General features: G+C 38.3%; 1 protein-coding gene across 1 annotated transcript in view; it reads right to left on the minus strand.

Annotated features, from left to right (window-relative positions):
• The window catches only part of APPL2 (adaptor protein, phosphotyrosine interacting with PH domain and leucine zipper 2), an 84,557-nt gene that overhangs the window by 41,394 nt on the left and 21,444 nt on the right, over positions 1-21,719 (minus strand). Inside the window, exons 3-5 of the mRNA XM_074271467.1 lie at positions 9,593-9,652; positions 8,453-8,524; positions 69-156 (exon numbers count right to left, since the gene is read on the minus strand). Of these exons, the coding sequence (XP_074127568.1) occupies positions 69-156; positions 8,453-8,524; positions 9,593-9,652 (220 nt within the window). The remainder of the gene's footprint in view (positions 1-68; positions 157-8,452; positions 8,525-9,592; positions 9,653-21,719) is intronic.

Here is a 21,719-nt window from a genome sequence, read left to right on the forward strand (position 1 = left end):
GCAGAAGATGGTCTAAGATGAATGAGCCCTTCATTCAGAGAGTACTCTAATGGGCTCCAACACTTTACCTGTGAGATCTTTCTCTCGGAACTGTATGATGGGAAGCACCATCGAGTCCGCCAGTTGCTTTGTCAGCTCTGTATGGAGAAGGTTTAGCTGAAAGACAGATACACGTCCTGAGACTCAAGCCAAAAGCAAGATTCGGGGCTTTGCCTTTAGTGTTCTCTCTCCCTCCCCTCTTCCCTCTCCTTCAGAAGACAGTTATAGTTACTTGCCTAGGAACTAGTGGGGTAGGATTTGAACTCAGAAGACAAAATGATACATTGGAAGGAGGGCTGAATTTGCAGCAGAGGAACCAGGTTCAAATTTCAGCTCTGCTGCCTATTACCCATGAGATCTTTGGAAAGTCTTTGTTTCCTTCCCTATAGAATGAGTTGTTTGTGTTAGATGGCCTCTAAAGCTTTCCCTATGTCTAAATTTTTGATCTTATGCTGCTATGATCGCTGTTCAATCTCCCTGGGCTTTAATTTCCTCATCTGTAAAATGCAAAGTTTGGAGTGGGTGGTCTCTGAGGTCCCTCCAGCTCTAAGTTGAAAATCCTGTCATCCTAATATATCTGGAAAGTCCTTATTTTAAAATAAAGAAGTTGCACTAGATGCACTCTAAAGTCTCTTCCCCAAACTTCTAGATCTGTGACTCTATGATCTAACCTCAGCTAGTCTGACTGGAGGATATCAAGGGCATGGAGATGGTCCAGTGAAAACCCAGCTGGACTTGCTTAACCTACCCATGACATGTTTGTAGAGCACTAAATGGTGACATTGCTACCAGACTCTTAAAAAGAAAAGCCAGGGGAGTTTGCCAGGCTTAGGGTGAGTTCCTCTGGCTAAACTAGCCAAGGGAGTTTCTGAATCGAGAAATGAGAGCTATCTCATTTTTGTTTACTCTGCCGATTTCTCAATAGATCCGCATCCAAGCTACCCCTCCCAAAGCCTGGGAATGCTTTTACAAACCGACAATGAACAGCGCTGGTCGCCATGCTTAGCAGAGGTCACTCATTCACTGAGGGCATTAAGGGACCTTTGGCCTTCCAAATAGGGCCCTGGTTTGAAGTCTCACTTGAAAGAGAGCCTCATTTGAGAACCTGCTCACACCAAAGCCACAGCCAGGATGTGGGCTTGGGAAAGCTCATAGGAAGGATGCTGCTTGCTGAAGCCACATTGGGAGACTTCAATCCTGCCTGTTGCTTGGGAAAGGAGGTTCCCAAGAACAAGGAGGTGATTGTGTTCTAGCAGATTCCTCACTCCGGGATGGAACAATGGCCCTTGATTCTGCTCCCCATCCCTCCCACCTAAGAACTTAACTGAGACTGATGTGTCTAAATGGTCTCAAAAAGAAGAGGGAAAAGGAGGCTGTCGCTGCAGATTTTCCCTTAATTCTGACAAAGCTGGAAATTTATTCAACTTCTTACCATGCTAAGGCACCAAAACTGAAAGCAAAAAAGGAAAGAGATTCTGGGAGCTGGTGACGGCAAGCTCATTTTTCACAAGGCAGCCAATACCGAATTCAATTTAATTCAACATGCTTTTCTTGAGGGCGCCTATGGTACCTGGCACTGTCCGAGGTGCTAGTGGCACAAAAGATCAGAATGAGAAGAAGCCCTCAGTGGGTTTACATTCTATGGAGATGACCTCTCCCTCTCCCCCTCCCCCTCCCCCTCCCTCCCCTCTCTCTCTCTCTCTCTCTCTCTCTCTCTCTCTCTCTCTCTCTCTCTCTCTCTCTCTCTCTCTCTCTCTCTCCCTCCCTCCCTCCCTCCCTCCCTCCCTCCCTCCCTCCCTCCCTCTCTCTCTCTCTCTCTCTCTCTCTCTCTCTCTCTCTCTCTCTCTCTCTCTCTCTCTCTCCCCTCTCTCTGTCAGTTTCTCTCTCCCTGTGCTAGATGCTGGGACAGAAAAGACAAAATGAGGCAGCCTCTGCCCTCAGAGTGCTTATATTCAACTGGAGATAACTACATGTATAAAACAATTGATAAATTAATTAACAATATTTTATTAAGAACTTTAAAGTGCCAGACAATGGGTATACAAAGGTGAAAATGAAATAATCCCCATTCTCAGGAAGTTTATATTTTATTGGAGTGAAACAACGTATACATATAGTCATATACATAAGACTGTCTCTGGAAGCAGAGGAGGTGGGTTCAAATTCTGCCTTTACAAACACTAGCTGTGTGAAGTAATCTTGGACAGTCACATAAAACTACTCAGTTTTCTCATCAGTAAGAGAAGAGGGTTGAGCTCAATGGCATCTGAGATTGCTTTCAGCCACTTTACCTATGATTTTACTTTTTTGTAGTTTCACAGATATAGGAAATTCCCTTGACCAGTACAGACCTTGTCTTATTGTGGAGCTTATAGTCTTAGGATCTCCTGGGGAGCTAAGGAATTAATTGACTTATCCAGACTCACATAGCCAATACATGTGAAAAGTGGGAATTGATACAAGGATTTCCTAACTTCAAGATGCTTCTCACAAACTAACTTCTTTATCTGTAAGATGAGGGTTAAACCCTAGCTGTGTGACTCTGGGCAAATCACTTAACCCCAATTGCCTCAGAAAAAAAAAAGATGAGGTTTAAATCACATACATACATACATTTTTACATGCCCACATATACATATTTATACTTGGAGCTTTCAGCTTTAAATCTATTATACTCAAATGTTACTGTACTGTAATGTGTTTCAGTTTCCTCATTTGTAAATGAGGGCTGGATTCATCTATCTATCTTGATCCATAGTGTGTGTGTGTGTGTGTGTGTGTGTGTGTGTGTGTGTATGTGTATATATATGTGTGTGTGTATGTGTGTATATATATACACACATACACACACATATATATATACACATACACACACATATATATATATATGGATACATATATATGTATACACATAGTGTATATATATATATACACACTATGGATATATATATATATATATACACATACACACACATATATATATATATATATATACACATACACACACATATATATACACATACACACACATATATATATACACATACACACACATACACACACACACATACTATGAAGGGCAGAGACTCCTAGTGATCTGCTTCCTAAAAATGATTGGCTTTCTGCTAGATGCTCATATAATCTGTAGGCCCAAGGAAAAGGAGGTCAAAATGTTTGTGTTCTGCCTTCATGACTTTTCGGGTCAAATCAACTTCTATCTGCTCTATGAGCCAAACTGGTTTGCTCACTGCTCCTGAACACACCCTGGCCACTGCTGCTGCCTCTGCACTTGGCTGTGAAAAGCTCTCCCACACATTTCTGCCTGGTTCAGTATCTTATTCATCCTCCAAAGAAGGCGTAGCTCCTATGTTATGACCTTCACAAAGCCTTTCCTGGCTCTCTAGATGCCCCTCAAATGGAGACATGGCATCCTTCCTCTACCTCCCCACAGAATTTTGGCTAAATCTTTAAAGAGTGCTTGCTGATGGCATGGGCAGTTTTGGAACGTGAGGATTTCTGGGCATGGCTGATTCTTTCTGCTAGATCAGACATTCCTGAAGGTTGATAATTGTATGATGTTTGAGGGCAGGGACTGTTTGTCTCTGATTTATCTCTGTGTTCATTCTTCCCTGCCTCGATCTCTTTGTCTTCTCTCTCCTTCCATCCTTTCTCTCCCTCCCTTACTTTTTCCCTCCCTTCCCCCTTTTTCTTTCTTTTGTCTGTTTGCTTCTCTTTCTCCTTCTCTCTCTCCATCTCCCCTCTCTTTTTTCTATCTGTCTCTGTCTCGTCTTTCTGTCTCTGTGTTTGTCTCTCTACTCTCCCATCCTTTCTCCTTTCCCTTCCTTTTTTTATTTCTTTTTCTAGTTTCTTTCATCTTTTTTCTCTTATTTTTCCTTCCTTCTCTTGCATCATCTTTTCTTCCTTCCCTTCTTCTTTGCTTTTTCTTTCCTTCCTTCCTTCTTTCTTCTCAGATGACAGATGTCAGTGATTATCTTTTAGAAGGGAGGAAGAGACTAAGGAAGGAAGGAATGAAGGAGGAAAAAGAGAAATGGGAAAAAAGATGAAAGGAAGAAAGGAAAGAGAAGAGGAAGAAGAAACAAGGAAGGAAAATTGGAAGAAAAGATGATACAAGAAAGGAAAAAATGGAAAGGAAATAGGAAGGAAGGAGGAGGGAGAAAGGAAAGAAAAGAGGGAGAGAATAAGGAAGAAAGGAAAGAAGTAAATATGGGAGAAGAGAAGGAAGAGAGAAAAGGATGAAGGAAAGTAAAAAAATAAATAAAAGAGGAAAGGAAGGAAGGGAGGGGAGAGAGAAAGAAAGAGAGACAGACAAACAGATAAATAAACAGATAGATTAGAGATAGAGAGATAGAGACAAAGAGAAGAAGAGAAACAGAGAGGGGGAAGGAAGAGAAGGAGGAAAGGAGAAGGAGATAGAGAGAGAGAAGAAAAGGGAGATTTTATAAGTATTTATGCAGTCCATACTATGTTCTACCATACTAGGTACTGAGAATAAAAAGACAAAGATAAAATAGGAAAAAAATAAAAAATAACAAAAAAGGGAAAGAAAAGAGAGGGAAAAGAAAGAGAATTAGCAAGGAAGGGAGAGAGAAAGAAAAACAAAAGATAAAGGAAAAAGGCAAGGGAGGGAGAAGGAAGGGGAAGAAGGCTCTTGGCTACCAGCTTCAGAACTAAAAAGAATTTTGGAGGCTGCCTAGTCCTGTACTTCATTGTACAGATCATAAAAATGCCCAGGGAGGAAAGGATTACAGGTCAGAGGTTAAGGCTGGAAGAGACATTAGAGATGTTCTAGTATAACCCACTCTTATTCCACAGGAGGAATCTGAAACCTAAGAAAGAATAAAGTAAATAGATAAAGGAAAGCATTCAGTGTTCCTCTGGCTTTTGAGGAAACACATTTCCTAGGTGTTGCTATCACTATACTTCCCTTCATTGTAAAACCTCCATCCTCTGCTTCTGATTCTGTTTGAATCTCATTAAGCTCTCTGGGCATTGGGGAAGAGGCTCCTCCCCTAGGTTTGGGCCAAGGGTGGCAGCTGGGAGCAGTCTCTTCCCTCATGCTTTACCTGGGTTAATCACAAATCACATTCACGCTCAGATCTGTACATTTAAAAGCCAAACAGGCCAAGAACCCTAGGCTCCCAAAGCTAGAAAGGGCTTTCAAAGACATCCAGCAATGCTCTCATTTACAGGATAGGAAACTGAGGCCCACAGAGGTGATGTGGCTCGAAGCCACTGAACCAGGCTGCCTCTGCTAAACCTCCTCCTGGGTCATTTTGGAGCCCAAAGAGAGGGCAGTTTGGGGATCTGTTGGGGATTAGTGTTCTCTCTGTGTGATCTTGGACCCTTAATTTAACTGCTCTGGTCTTGTTTCATCATCTGTACAATGAAAGATTTGGCCAAATGATCCCAGTGTCCATTTTAGCCTCAACCATTCACATTTAGAGTCACTCATTGAAAATGTTCCATTTTGAAGAGATTACCACATTCTGTCCCCAGTTATGGGGAGCAGCACAATGTAGTCATTAGATCACATTTAGAATTTAGCTGGAAGGGGTCTCAAAGGCCACATCGTTCAGCATCCTCATTTTATGGATAAGGACACAGACAGGTTAGGAGGGTGAAATTGCCTGTCCAAGGTCACACAGGTAACAAGAGCTTGGATTTGAACCTATATCCTCTGACTTGGTCTACAAAGTGGCACAGAGGATGCTGAGCCTAGAATCAGAAGATCTGAGCTCAAATGTGACCTCAGACACTTACTAATTGTGTGAGCCTGGGCAAATTAGTTCACCTCAGTTTCCTCATATGTAAAATGAACCAGAAAAGGAATTGGCAAAACACTAAAATGTTTTGCCAGGAATACGCCAAATAGGGTCATGAACCTTGGTACTAGAAGGGATTTTAGAATCTATTATGGTGGTTCTTGAGCCACGGACATTCCAGTGCCCCGATTAAGGGGATTCTTGCAATTTGTGGCAAACACACAGTTTCCTTCTGCCTATTTCCTCTGTGTATTAGTTTCCCCTTTTCACAAACGCTGGGGCCTCAGCTTACATTTACAAGGCATTTAACATTAAAAAAAATTTTCTAATATTCATAGCAGCTTTCTTATCAAGAAAAAAAATTGGAAATTGAGGTGATGCCCATTAACTGGGGAATGATTCAATAAACCATGGTACATATTTGTGGTGGAATATTATTGTTCTATGGGAAATGATGAGCAGGATGCTGTCAGAAAACAAACAAACAACAAACAAAGCCTGCAAAGGCCTTCCTGAACAAAGTGAAGTATACTGCATACAAAGTAATAGCAATATTGTGGGATGACCAGATATAAATGACTTTGTTATTCTCAGCAGAACAATCATCCACAACTACTCTAAAGGACTTATGATGAAAAATACCATCAATACCCAGAGAAGGAACTGTTTGATACAGATTGAAGCATATTCTCTCTCTCTCTCTCTCTCTCTCTCTCTCTCTCTCTCTCTCTCTCTCTCTCTCTCTCTCTCTCTCTCTCTCTCTAACTTAATTTTTCTTGAGAGTTTTTATTTTCATTAGGATGGAAGATCTATGTTTTCTTTCACAACTTGACTTTTATGGAAATGTTTTGCATAATTTCACATGTGGTTTCTTAATTGTGGATGAGGATAAATCTTAAAAACAAATGTAAAAAATTGTTTTGAATATAATGGGAAAATATTAAATAAAATAAAAATTAAAAATATAAAAGAAAAATTATTTTATTCTGTATAAATATAGGAAGTCAGATCTTTAGGGCTTTTGGGATGCCTTTCTTACCTTTAACAGAAATAAATGTTAACAGAAATAAGCAAACTGAGAACAAGAACCTGATGGGTCTGGTGAAATCAGCCTGGTTTGGATGGGATTAGGTAACACAAAAGTCCAGGTCAGTTTGGCTATTTCAGGCCCTTCACCTGGTATCTTCTGTGCTTGCTGGCCTTATCCTTTAGGGCTGGCTTTGGTCAGAATAAAATACATTTGGATTCAAGGCAGATGGATGAAAGAGAAGAAAAGCATAGGAAGGCCTGTGATCATAGCTCATAAGCTCTTTAACTAGAAGGGATCACAGAAACTACTTAATTTCATGACCTACAGCTCATGAGAATCTGATTAGACCAAGCATATTAAGCATTTCACAAACTATAAAAATAATATCTTAATGGCAACTGTTTTTATGATTGTGATTGCATACATATTTCAATCACAGGGATTCTTAAAGATCACCTATTAAGGCATACAAGGGTTGTTCTGTTTTAATAGCATGAGTGCCCACTCTGGTGAAACAACATATTTATTTTCTTTTCTGTACCAGATCTGTAATTTTATCCAGTTATAAAAAGTGGAAATTCCTTCCATGGATGCAAATGTAATTGGATAAAAACTTTAAAGTTATATAAATTGTGGATAGCTCGCAATCAGTATTAGGGTTTAGAGTTCCCATACCAAAGAAATCACAGATCTATGAAGTCCTGAAATGAATATACCTATATATCCATACACGACAATAGTTGGCATTTATATAGCACTTTCAGGTTGGCAAAATTCTTTACAAATATTATCTCATTTGATCATTGCAACAACTCTGGAAGGTAGGCACTATTATTATTTCCATTTTACAGAGCAGAAAACTGAGACATGGAAGGATTCAGTAACTGAACTTGAGTCACATAGCTAATGTGTCTAAGGAATGATTTTTATTTAAGTCTTCTTGGCTTACATGAACTGATGCTGAGTGAAATGAGCAGAACCAGGAGATCACTATACACTTCAACAACAATACTGTATGAAGATGTATTCTGATGGAAGTGGAAATCTTTAACATAGAAAAGAGCTAATCCAATTCCAGTTGATCAATGATGGACAGAAACAGCTACACCCAGAGAAGGAACACTGGGAATTGAATGTAAACTGTTTGCACTACTGTCTTTCTACCCAGGTTACTTATACCTTCAGAATCCAATTCTTACCGTGCAATAAGAAAATTGGTTTTACACACATATATTGTATCTAGGTTATACTGTAACACATGTAAAATATATGGGATTGCCTGTCATCGGAGGGAGGGAGTGGAGGGAGGGGGGGGAAAATTTGGAAAAATGAATACAAGGGATAATGTTGTAAAAAAATACTCATGCATATGTGCTGTCAAAAAATTATAATTATAAAATTAATTTAAAAAAAGAAAAAAGCCAAGAAGACATGGCTTCAGGTTCAGTGTTCTATAAACTGGTCATCTAGCTCTCCTGAAAAATTTTTAATAGATATCTAAAATTTTTATTTATTAAAATTAATTAAACATTAAAAATATCTAAGACATGAAAGAAAGCCCAAGAAAGAGAATCATATGGTAATTTCCCAAGAATCTTACCTCATCCACCACCTTGGAAAAATAGTGGAGAGTAGTAATGACTTCTTCATCTCCTTTGCCAAGAGCAAAATTCTAAAATGAAAATAAAAATAAAAAAGACCCAGGTGTTATCAGAGTGCCATGGATATCAGCAATAGAGTAAATATACTGATTTTATGAAATTGCTTTCTGCTTTTGCATCTGGCTCTTCTTAAATGAAGAAAATCATGATAAACAAGATCAGGGAAAGGGTTCCTTCAAAAAGAACTGTGATTTAGAACTGGACAATCCTTCCTTGGCTAATGAGAAGAGATGGTGTGAGCTCTTCTCCATCCCACCTTATCAATCCATATATTTTCCCTGACACTGGCTGCCCCATTATTGGCCCATATCCTTTTTTATTGCAATGAAATTAAATGACTTATTTATTTTATCAACTCTTCCAATAGTGGTCTAGTTATCTATAATCTTTCCCCCCCTTTGGACTGAACCTGTAATTTTACTGGTATAGAGAACTTCCAGTGAGGAAGAAACTTTCTATTAATGAAGGTTAGTACCTTCTCTGTAACTTTGATTCTTGGAAAGTTGCTGGGGAACCAGGGGGTAAAATGACCTGCCCAGGATCACATAGCCACTATTTCAGAAGTGGGGCTTAAACCAGGTCTTGCTGATTCTTCAGCCAGTTTTATCCATTATGTCAGATTGTCCCTTACACCAGTATTTTTAATCTATTCAAGTCAGGGCTGTCTCTATGAAACAGTAAAATTTTACAAGAGTACAGCTATCTCTCTTTTTGTACTGATTGATTTTATTTATTTCTAGGACTGTGTCTCTTCAATTGCAAGGGCCCTTCACAAATTCTTTCCTTGCCTCTGCTATCATTTGCAGTAAACACTCATAGAACACATAGTGTGTACATAACAAGAACAATTTTAAAAACCCAATAATGCTAATTCAATTTACTAGTAATTATTACAGAGGACAATGGTTTGGAGAATTCCATCATAAAATTTCCTTTATCAACACCCTTATCAAGTCATTAGAATAGAAATACCTGGAAAGCAATTTTTCCATTTTTTCCTTTGCACTTTCAGCACCTGGGACAGTGCCTAGAATACAGCAGGTGATTAATAAATGCTTTATAGGATTGAATCACATTACCTGTTTCTCATATGCCAGCAATTGTTTGGAAAGTTGTTGGGTAGCTAAGCACATTTCATTCTGTAGGGGGAAAAAAAGAGATACCGATGTTAGTACAAAGTGTTTAAGGGGACTTCCAAGAACCAGCTCAGATAAAGATCCTTATTGTGGGGGGTGAGATTTAAGACACATTTGGGGCTCCTCAATTTTATTCCTTCCTTGATTGTATTCATTGAGTAATAGGTTAAAGAATTGCTCTGAAGGCAGAAAAGATTTGGATTCAAGTCCTCCTCTGACAAATACTGGCTGTGAGAACAAGAACAAGCCACTTCATTCTTGGAGCATAAGCTACAGGCGAGCTGCCCATCTGTGCTGTAGGAGGGAGTTTCCACAAGGGAAGTAACACACATATATCCCAGTGAAACTGAAGATCTGGATGTGAACCTACTTATTAATTCCTTTGTCCTCCCACTACCTCGAGCTGTCAACCACAGTGGTTGTGTGCCCTCCTTGGCAAGAACTAAGCAACAAGCCGAATTTGATTCTTCCTTGCCTTTGGAATTGGGCTGGCGATAGCTCTGAAAAGCAATGGAAAAACCCGCCACGGATCTCCTGGCATCAAATTGCACCAGAGGGCAAAAGGAGAAAATGATAATTTGCTACCCAACTCCACCTCCCTTGGACTCAAGTAAAGAAGGGGTCAAGGCAGAATATGTTAGCTTCTCAGAAAGGTTTAACAAAGCCAGGTGCCCCATGCAATGTTTCTATTGGGTAATAATAATCATTACAACATTATCTCACACTTATATAACACTTTTAGGTGTGCAAAGGGCTTTTACAAATATGATCTCCTTTTCACCTCATAAAACCCTGGAAGTGAGGTTCTATTATTATCCCCATCTCACTGAGGCTAAGAGAAAGCTTGTCCAGAGATTGCACAGGTGCGAAAGAGAGGAAACACAGAGACAGAGAGACACAGAGAGAAGACAGAGCCAGACAGAGACAGAGAGAGACAGACAGAAATTCAGACACAGAGATTGGCAGAGGGGAGGAGGAAGGAGGGGAAAGAGAAAAAGGACAGAGAGAGAAAAGGGGCAAAAAGAGAGAGAAGGCAGACAGAGACAGACAGAGGCAGAGAAAGAGACACACATATACACATACAGAGAGAGACAGAGAGACAGACAGAGAGAGGCTACATGAGGCTCCTCTGATCACTCAGCTGCTGGTGTCTCTCCACCCTTGAGATATTTTATATTCATTTTTAATAATAATTGGTAGCATTCATATAGAGCTTTAAGACACGCACACAAAAATTTTACATATTTTCTTAAACATATGCCAGGTACTGTGCTAAGTAGTAAGGACACACAGAAAGCATCCCTTTCCTTGAGGAGCTCCCAGTCTAATGTAATGTCTCCTCTGATGTTCACAGCCACACTCACACATAGTTGGTGCTATTTTTAGCTCCATTTTCCCAATAAGAAGACCAGATTTCAGAGAGACTAGTTAAATTTCCCAGGGTCACAGAGCCAGTCTCTAGGACAGAACTCTTTACTGTCTTTTAATTCCAAGCCTAATTTTCCAGCTATCTACTTATGATGCTTTTGGTTCTCACATGCTCCCACATCCCCCTCACATCTGATGAGGCCCTGGATGGGGCAAGACCTGTTTTGTTTCTGTATTTATGGCCCCATGGTTATGATGATTGATTAACTGATTGACCGTTGTGTGTCTGGAACTCGGAAAAAGCCAGCCACGTAGTCTGTTAGTCCTTCTAGCAAAAGCAGAGGTAATTTGGATTTTTATTATGGAAGGTACTATGACAAAAGACCCAGTCATAGGTTAATAGCCCAACTCAAACATCAGCCTCCCTAATGGTGGCTGGCAGAGGTGGAAAGATAAGCTTTGAGTAAACCTGGAAGAAAAACAGAGCTACTGGGAAAGGCCTCATTGATCTTACCACATCCTGGAAAACCAGTGGTAGCTGGGAGCCACCCAAATGCTATTGAGTTGAACTGATTCCCAAATGTTTCTGTGCCTCTAGGTCATGTGATTTCAATGATGTGGAACTTTATATTGGTTTGGGTTGGTCACCTTTCTTATATAGAGCAGTTTGGGGAAGTTGCTATATAGTCAAATGCTCCATCTCCTGCTTGTTGACCTCTCCTTAGAGAGCCTTTTGGACCTTAGTGTGACAATTTTAAAAGTTTGAGAGACATTTTCTGAGTAATTTAATAATTTAATTAATAAGACCCCAGGTTATTAATAACATTTTTTTGGCTATCTTTATTAGACCTTTAATAGTGGTGGAATTGCAGTTTATAATCCCTTCAAAGAGTAGATGTGGTTATATTAAAATGAGGGTCTTGAGGTATATGATTTGAATCTCCTAAATCTTGGTCAAAAGAGACATCAATTTCTATATTACCTAACAAAAGGGAGGATCCACATTTCCTAGACCTGTCTGAGCAAACACAATAAGAAGGGCACTCATTAGCCCAGACTTAGAATTTCTTTTACTGTTTGTTAAGATCTTAGCCTGGGCGAATCCTTGAGATTTCCCACACTAGTTGATTTCTGGATGAGTTAGTAGAAAAAGGGAGAAGCTTATTCCTAATATAATAATTAGTTACTAAATATAAGAAAGAAATATTTATTTCATGCAATGATGAGGTCCAGAGTAGCTGGTTGCAGTTGGCAGAGAGAGACTGGAGTTTTGATGAAATATTTGTCTCCTAAATAAACCAAAGATAAAATAAACTAAATGGCCAAAGAGAATGGCCATCATGAATTCTTCACATGTTCGAACTCCACCATTTGGTGCTAAACCCCAAACACATCATTTGGAAACAGGAATTGCTCCCCTAAAACACATCAACAACAGGAGTTTGGCTTGTATATTATTAGGCTTTTCCTGCTTGGTAGAATGGAAGCTTCTTGAGGGTAAGGACAGTTTCATCCTTTGTATGCTCACTACCTACCACAGTACCTGGGTACATAGTAGGTGCCTGATAAATGCAGACCAACTTACTGATGGATTGCTAAACAAGAGTTTAAATTCTATTGGCACAGCCTCCTTGATTCCAGGTTACCTGCAGTTCACAATGAGGCTTCTAGGTAGAGATTTACTCATGACTTATGACATCGTTTTAGGTTTAGGGCTGGAAGAGATATTAGAGACTAGTGAGAACAACCTCTTACTAAGAAACCAATTTATGGAAGCAGAATACTTAGTCAAGATCATGCTGCTAATCTGAGCAGGCAGGACCTGGCCCAAGTCCAGGACTCTGCTTATTTGTGCCTATTTGTGCTCACTAGCTTATGAGCACTTAGAATAATATAGGCACATAGTAGTTGCTTCCTAAAAGCTTAATAGCCAACTAATAGATCTAACTGCCTCCACCATCTCTCTCCTGAAAATGTTTCATTGGCAGTTCCTATTGGAGTCACACTGGTAAGATTAACCTGTATTATTAATACTCTCTCTATCTACTTCCTTAAGCCTAGCCAATCAATCAATCAGGCTCTGATTTGTAGCACTGGTTGATTTTTGATGTGTAAAGGCTCACAGTGAAAATTTAACAATAGGCTCTTCATAAACTAGTCTGAGCTGGCTCTAGCACTCTTGGTCATTTTATAGATGAATAAATGAAACCCCTCAGAGACAAGCTAAATAATGTGGCCCAAATTACATAGGTAATCCCACGGATTCTAACTCCAAACTCTGACACAGATTTTATATTTCATTTTGCTTTTCATTGAAGGCTTTGTGAATATTCTTCCTTATTCTGCTCATTTCCCTCTGCATCAGTTCATTGAAGTCTTCCTTTATTTATTCACATTCATCATATTCATCATTCTTTCTGGCACAGTGATATTCTATTCCATTCATGTACCACAACTTACTTTTCTGTCCCCAATCAATGTCCGCCTACTTATTTCCAGTTCTTTGCTACCACAAAAAACCACTGCTCTTTTGTGTATTTGGTGTTTCTGGGGACTTTTTTTTTTTTGGTTAACAACTTCCTTGAGGCAAGCTTGTTGGATTTTCTTATCGGGAGTAAATATTAATAGAAGACAGAGATAAGTAAAAGCACAGAGAATCAAACCCTTCCTTCAACTATTTGTTACAATTTCTACTCAATTGTATGTTCCATCTGCTGTTAAATCCCATGGTTCATAGTGGTTGGCCAAAATCATAGTGGTTGGATTTTGAGGTTCCTGGAGTAGGTAAAAGTAATTTTAAAGTAAATAGCTACAGAAAGGAGATGGAGAAATAAGAATCCTGGCTGCAGAATAAATTGTCCTATATGAGTGAAAGAAAGTATTATTATTCCATAAGAAATGATGATAAGAAGGATTCTGAAAAATATGGGAAGATGATAAATTGATATAGAATCAAACAAAAAGAGCAACATAACAGTTTACTCAATGACCACAATACTGGGAAAGCAGCATTGGAAAAAAAAAAAAAGACCAGACTTGAGTCAATGTAACACAATCTGGACAGGCAGCATGGGTCAGGGGAAGGAGCACTGACTTGAGAGTTGGATGACATAAATTTATATCCTATCTCTGATACTTACCACTTATGTGATATTTAACCTCCCTAGGCTTTATTTTCTTCATCTGTAAAATGGGGTGGACCTCATGATCTCATAGGTCTTTTCCAGTTCTAAAATGATCTATGTTTCCATAGGAATGGCAGATAGGAGGGAGACAGGGGCACTACAGGTGCAGAATGAGGTATATATTGTTAGACATGATCAATACACTGTTTTGTTTCATTTAATTATACTGCTTCCTTTAAAGGAAAGGTTTTCTTAGGGGAGAAAGATTATTGGAAAATTGCATCATGCTTATTTATTTTTAAATAGTATTTTAGTTTTCTAAGTGCATATAAAAATGATTTTCTTTTTTTGAAATAGTATTTTATTTTTCCAAATATGTGCAAAGATAATTTTCAACATTTACCTTTGTAAAACCTTGTATTCCAAATTTTCTCTCCCTTCTCCCTTCCCAAGGCAGCAAACAATCTGATATAGGTATGTGTAATTTAAGGATTGTTTTCAACATTCATTTTTGTAAGACTTTGTGTTCCAAATTTTTCTCCCTCTCTCTTACTTCCCCCCTCCCCAAGATCACAAGCAATCTGATATGCATTAGATATGTGTAATCTTTTTAAACATATTTCATATTTGTCATGTTGAATGGTATCTTGTTTTTAAAAAGATAAAACAAAACATTTAAAATTTAATTTTTTTAAAAAAGGACTGATAATCTACTCTGCATTAAGTCAAATTACTTATTATTGTTCTTGTGACCAATAATAAAAATGTGACTGTGTAATTTATTCACAAGATAGTTCATTGTGGCTTAAATGTCTTTATGAGCTAATGAAATGATCGGAGGATCCCATTTCGACTTAATTAAACTGAGTAACAGACCAAACCAAACCGAACTCCCACACCATGGTGAGCTCTGAAGTCTTAGCAACAGGTTTTGCTGAAGGTCAGATCTCATAACAGAACCATTTCTCTCTCTGTGTTCTTGAATATTCAGGCATTGAATATTCAGGCAGAAACCTGAATGGAAGTCTTAATGTGGCCAGTATGTGAGAGGAAAATAAAGGGTGTGAGGGAAGAGAAACATAGTCTAATGTGTAAAAGGCTAGGGCCAAAAGGTTGTTTCAGGTAATGATTGGGGCCTCTCAATAGTGGTGCCTTACAAAAGAACCCGGAAGGCTCAAAGCTTTCTGTGAGCTCCCTAGGGACCAAAAGAAACCCCAGGAGATACCTCTCTTCCATGTCTGCTTGGCTGTTACAGGAGCTAAAAACACAATGAGAGGCATTCTGGGATGATGGAGAGAGAGCCAGCCTCAGGATCAATATGAGTTTAGTACCCATCCTGCCCAACTGACTCCTGGCCAAATTCCTGACCCCTTTAATTCCCCTTGGCAACAATAGAGACAAGCCTGGAGTCAGGAAAACCTGAGTTCCAATTCAGTCTTACTAGTCATGAGAACCTGAGCAAGTCACTTAACCCTCTTTGCCTCAGTTCCTCATGTGTAAAATGAGCTGGAGAAGGAAATAGCAAACTACTGCATTATCTTTGCCAAGAAAACTCTAAATGGGGTCACAAAGAGTCACATGACTAAAATGCCTGAACAACAACAATCTTCTAAGATTATAAATTGTAAATATTTGTTGATCTGTATTGGTAGATGATGGCTTCTCATTTAGTAGCATTTTATTTTTCAAATACATGCAAAGATAGTTTTCCATGTTTACTTTTGCAAAACCTTGTGTTCCAAACTTTTCTTCCTCTTTCCCCACCTTTAGCAAGCAATCTGATATAGGTTAAACATATGCAATTCTTCTAGATGGTGGCTTCTAAAGGGGGTACAACAATGAAATCACAGCTATCAAATATAATTGAATATAATAATAAGTGGGCAAGAAAAGAGAAATATGAGAAATTCAGAGAATTATAGGAAGGTTTGTGTGAAGTAATTAGAACAGCAATAATAACATACATACTATAAGAATGCCAAAAAAGGCATAATGTAGATGAAAACAATATTAAACAGCTAAATAATCCATCCTCCACCCAGCTGCCAATGATTTTTCAAGAGCATCTTACCTGATATATGATTTGTCTTTTTTTTTTTTTCTGAGGCTGGGGTTAAGTGACTTGCCCAGGGTCACACAGCTAGGAAGTGTTAAGTGTCTGAGACCAAATTTGAACTCGGGTCCTCCTGAATTCAAGGCTGGTGCTCTATCCACTGCCCCACCTAGCTGTCCCCTGATATATGATTTGTCACAGCCTTTCAACAACCTCCAGTGGCTCCCTATTACCTCTAGGATTTACAAATATAAACAATCTGACTTAAAACTCTTTACAATTTGGATCTTTTAGAATCTTCTGATTTTTTTTATTTCCTTCCTCTCCTTCTGTATTCTTGGTATACTGATCTACTTACTGCGCTATTGACACAGTGCTCTATTTCCCACCTCCAAATCTTTGCCTGCCCCTTTGCCTCCACCTCAGAGATCCCTAACTCTCCTAAAGTCTCCATTCAGGTGTCAGCTTCTTCATGAAACCTTTCCTGCTCTCTGCAGTGGTTAGGAAAACCCTTCCCTAAATTATCTTGTCATTATTTTGTCTCTATTCTGAATATACTTATATGTATATAGAGCAACCTGAAGGGATGTACTGTTCCATTTTAGCCTTTATATGTCTAGCAACCTGACAGAATTCCTGGTCCACAATAGAAGTCTAATAAATACTTTCTGGTTAATTGATTACAGCATCAGCCTAAAGACTTTTTAGTTGGTCTGCAAAGTTTGGACTATTTTCATCATAACAATATTTAAATTTCTAATTCAGAGGCTATCAGTAGCTATAATCAACATAAAGTTCTTTGGGGGAGGGGTCCCACAACAATTGTTCAGAATTTTAAGAAGTCCTGGGATCAAAAAGTTTGAGAACTTCTGGTTACAGTGCTTAATTTTGGTTCAGGAGAACAAGTGAGAAAATGCTTCCATCCTCCTGATAAAAAACTGGAGAATCATGGGAATAGAGTAGGGTGTGGTTCTTATGGAGTAGTCTGCCAGTTTTATTTAATTGCTTTATCCTGTTACAAAGAGGACTCAACAGTGAGGATATCCAAGGAAATTGTGGTGAAAAATACAAAAATCATTAGTAAAACTTTAAAAATAAATGCATAAAATAAAAACGTGAAAGCAAGAATGAATAAGTATGAAAAAGAATCATTGGAGAAAAATTACTTGAGACGACAAAAATTTCCCTCCCATTCTGAACATATCAGAGATGGTGGTTAATTCTCTAGTAAAGCTCCACTCCGAGGCCTTGTTGTCCATACCTCTGCTTTCTGCTGTTGTTTTCAATCATGTCCAACTCTTCCTCACCCTATCATGCCATTTTCTTGGCAAAGAAACTGGAATTTCATCCAAAGTCATGTCCAGTCTTCCTGATCTAGATTTTGCCACTTAACCCAGATGACTCTGGAGGGGAAAGTGAGGCTGGTGACCTTGTACAGCCCTCCCTCAATTGAATCCACTTCACTTGCATGTCATGGCATCCCCTCCCTGATATCCCAGTTCTCTTTGAAAACGAAGGACAAACAACAATAAGAACAACCTTCTCTAGCTCATTTGACATATGAGGAAACTGAGGCAAAGTGTTAAGTGATTTTTCTAGGGTCATACAGCTAGGGTTTGAGGCCAGATTTGAACTCAGGTCTTTGTGATTCTAAGTGATCCATGGTACCACCTAGCTGCCCTTAGTTTTTTCACCTATAAAAAATGAGGGAGAAGGTGGACTAAGTTTTTAATAACTGTAAAGGTCTCAATCTATGATGGTATGATCCTCTGAGCTCTGGAATATTTCTTTTTCTTTTCTGAGGCAATTGGGATTAAGCAACTTGCCCAGGGTCACATAGCTAAGAAGTATTAAGTGTCTGAGGGCAGATTTGAACTCAGGTTCTCCTGTCTTCAGAACCCATGCTCTATCCATTGTGCTATCTAGCTGCACCAACCTCTAGAATCTTTCAATAAAGGTTTGATAAGAACTCTGATCCCAGGCAATGAAAGATGCTATAGTTCCAGGATCTGATTCTAGATGGGAAACTAAGTCATCTCTAGAATTTCTCACCAAAAGGCTTCTAACAACTGAAGGACTCACTCTTTCTCTATTTTATTCTTCTCTCACTTCCTATTTTCAGACTAAGTCATACAAATGACAAAAATACAGAAATTTATAATATGACCTGTCTTACCGACACTTTATAACTACATATATATATATATATATATATAATCTTAACATTTTAATATATATATTCATATACTTGAATTTCTCAAGGGCACAAACTAATTATTTTTTGAATAAGGTCTTAACACAGGCACTGATTGTCTTGGAGAACTAAGAATAGATAACAGCACAACACATGATATATAAAAGGTGCTTACTAAATGTGTAATCATTAATTGGCTATCACAATGCCCAGAACATAGCTGGTTTTTAATAAATGTTTGCTGTTTGACCATATGAATTCAATAATGCAGTTTGGCAAGAATTTATCGAGTATTACATGGGCAAGGTTCTCTTGGGTCCAGGCCAAGGATTTCCTCAGAATTGGGCATTGGTTCCCATTCAGTGGTTTGAGAGTCTGATGATTGATTGTACATGCATTAACTATATCAGACTGCTTGCTGTCTTGGGGAGGGGAGAAGGAAGGAAAGAAGGTAGAAAAAAATTTAGAACAACTCAAAATCTTGAATGTTGAAAACTATCTTTGCATGTAATTGGAAAAATAAAATATTTTTAAGATAGTCTCATGATAAGCCAAGAAGTCATACAGAAAAATTCTTTAATAATGTGCTTTAAAAACTGGAAATTGATGAATGGTTAAATAAGTTATAATATATGAACATAATGGAATATTGTATAAGAAATGATGAGCAGACTGATTTTGGAAAAGCCTGGAAAGACTTACATGAACTGATGTTGAGTGAAATAAACAGGACTAAGAGAAGATTGTATACAACAACAAGATTATGCAATGATCAATCATGATGGACCTGGTTCTTTTCAACAATTCAGTGATTCAAGGCAATTCCAGTAGATATGGGATGAAAGGAGCCATCTATATCCAGAGAGATAGCTATGGAGACTAACTGTGGTTTGAAACATAATATTTTCACTTTTTTTGTTATTGTTTGTTTGCTTTTTTTTTTCTTTCTCATGATTTTTTTCCCTTTTGATCTGATTTTTCTTATGCAGTGTGATGAACTTGGCAATATGTTTAGAAGAATTGCACATATTTAAGCTATATTGTTTTGTTTATTGTCTCGGGGAAGAGGAAGGGAGAAGGGAAGTAGAAAAATGTGCAACACAAGGTTTTGCAAAGGTGAATGTTGAAAACCATCTTTGCATGTATTTGGAAAAATAAAATATTATTTTAAAAATAATATTTAAAAAAATTAAAAATAATGTTTAAAGAAATTTCTTGAACAACAATAACAACAGCAACCAAATTGGTAATCTCTGGAACAGGGAATTCCCAAAGAAGCAGATCAGCAGTTCCACTCTGTATAGTCTTAGAAAACTGCTTGTGGCACAGCGGTTAATGATTTATACAGGACAATGCAGCCTCTATGTGTCAGAAGCAGGATTTGAACCCAGGTTTTGGGATCTCCAAGTCTGATACTTTTTAAAAAATTTAATAATATTTAATTTTTCTAATTACATATAAAGATAGTTTTTAATATTTATTTTTGTAAGATTTTGAGTTCTGATTTTTTCTCCTTCTCTTTTCTACTTTCCCTCTCTCCAAATGCTCTATCCACTGAACTACCTAACTGCCCCTTCAAAAGAGAATAGGGGCAACTAGGTAGTACAATGGATAGAATACCAGTCCGGAGTGGAGGAAATCTGCATCAGATTACTTATTAGCTATGTGAATTTGGGCAAATCAGCTAGCCCTAATTGCCTCCAAGAAAGGAAAAAAAAGTCTAGGAAACTGCTGGTGAGATAACTTTCAATAAATTAGTGATCATTGATTAAGTACTTGTTATGTCAGGAACCAAAAATTTAAAAAAAGAATATTAAAAATTAATTGTAGGGGCAGCTAGTGGTGCAGTGGATAGAACATCAGCCTTGAATTCAGGAGGTTTCGAGTTCAAATCTGGTCTCAGACACTTAACACTTCCTAGCTGTGTGACCCTGGGCAAGTCACTTAACCCCAGCCTCAGGAGGGAAAAAAAATCAATTGTTCATCAACTGGTAGAGATACTTGGGGAAATGACAGGTGAAGAAAGTGACTTGTTTAGGGCATATAGTTAGCACACAGAGTGAAAGGCAGGACTTGAACCTGGGTTATCCTGACTTTGGCTATTTATCTATGGTTCTGGGCTACTTCTCTTGGCAAAAACTGATCAGAGAGAAGAGGATTTATGATAGAAGAGGAAACTGAGGCACAGAAAAGTTAAATGACTTGTCCAGTATCACAGAAATAGGATTTGAATCTAATTCCTCCAATCCAAAGTCAATTAATGATCTTTCTTTCCACCACACTAGACTTCCTCTTAAAATATACCCTCATAAATGTCCGATTAAAAAAACATTTTAATGATATATTTTCATTACCTACATTTCCCAATATATCCAGCTCCCTTAAGCTCCCCAGATAATAATTCCTTATAACAAATAAGAAAATAAAAGTCTAGCAAAACTAATCAACATACTGAAAAATTCTGATGCTACGTATTTGTACTGCTCCCAACATGGAATCTTCCATCTCTCCATAGGAGCCAAAGGTCAGGCTTTCTCCCATCTCTTCTCCATTGTTTTGTTTTTCTTTCTATTTTTGTTGTAGTCATTATGGCTCTTTTAAAAATTGTTGTTGTGTTCACTTCATTTTGCATGTGTTCACATAAGTCTTTCCCTTATGCCTAATTTTTTCTACTTTTCTTTCTTCTTTTTGGCTGAGGCAGTTGGGATTAAGTGATTTGTCCAGGATCACACAGCTAGGAAGTGTTAAGTGCCTGAGGCCAGATTTGAACTCAGGTCCTTCTGACTTCAGGGCTGGTATTCCAGCCCGGAACCACCTACATGTCTATTTTTTTTTTTTAAAAAGAAACTCCCAAAAGTAGCTTATAAATACATTAGGAACATAGGAAAGGAGAGGAGGCTCGAAGTTGATTCAAAGAACATTTCAGGGTATCAGTAGAGCTGGGTAACAACTAGCTAAGAAAAACAGTGTGTATGTGGGGAGGATGACACTAAAAGAAACTGAATAAAATTCAGGCAGATAAAATAAACTCATTTTAAAACAAATGGATCAAAGAAGAGATGATGTGCTATTTGTAAATCCCAAATGCAAGACTCTGAGCAGAACTGAGACTCAAGTATCTGATCCTGACGCCTCTGTTCCCATGATTGTTTGAGGCTGTTCATCAGAAGTTGGCAGCTGGGATTAGACAGTCTCACTCACATCCTCTGCATGAAAATTAGAGATGGGAGGGAGGGAGCTCTTTGGCCAAAAGAAAAGCCCATGTGAATGTCATGTGCTCTGAGCTCCAGCCTCTTGGAATGCAAGGCCCGCTTCTTTTTTGGCCAAACT

Source organism: Sminthopsis crassicaudata, chromosome 5 (genome assembly GCF_048593235.1).
Source record: "Sminthopsis crassicaudata isolate SCR6 chromosome 5, ASM4859323v1, whole genome shotgun sequence".
Lineage (NCBI taxonomy): Eukaryota > Metazoa > Chordata > Mammalia > Dasyuromorphia > Dasyuridae > Sminthopsis > Sminthopsis crassicaudata.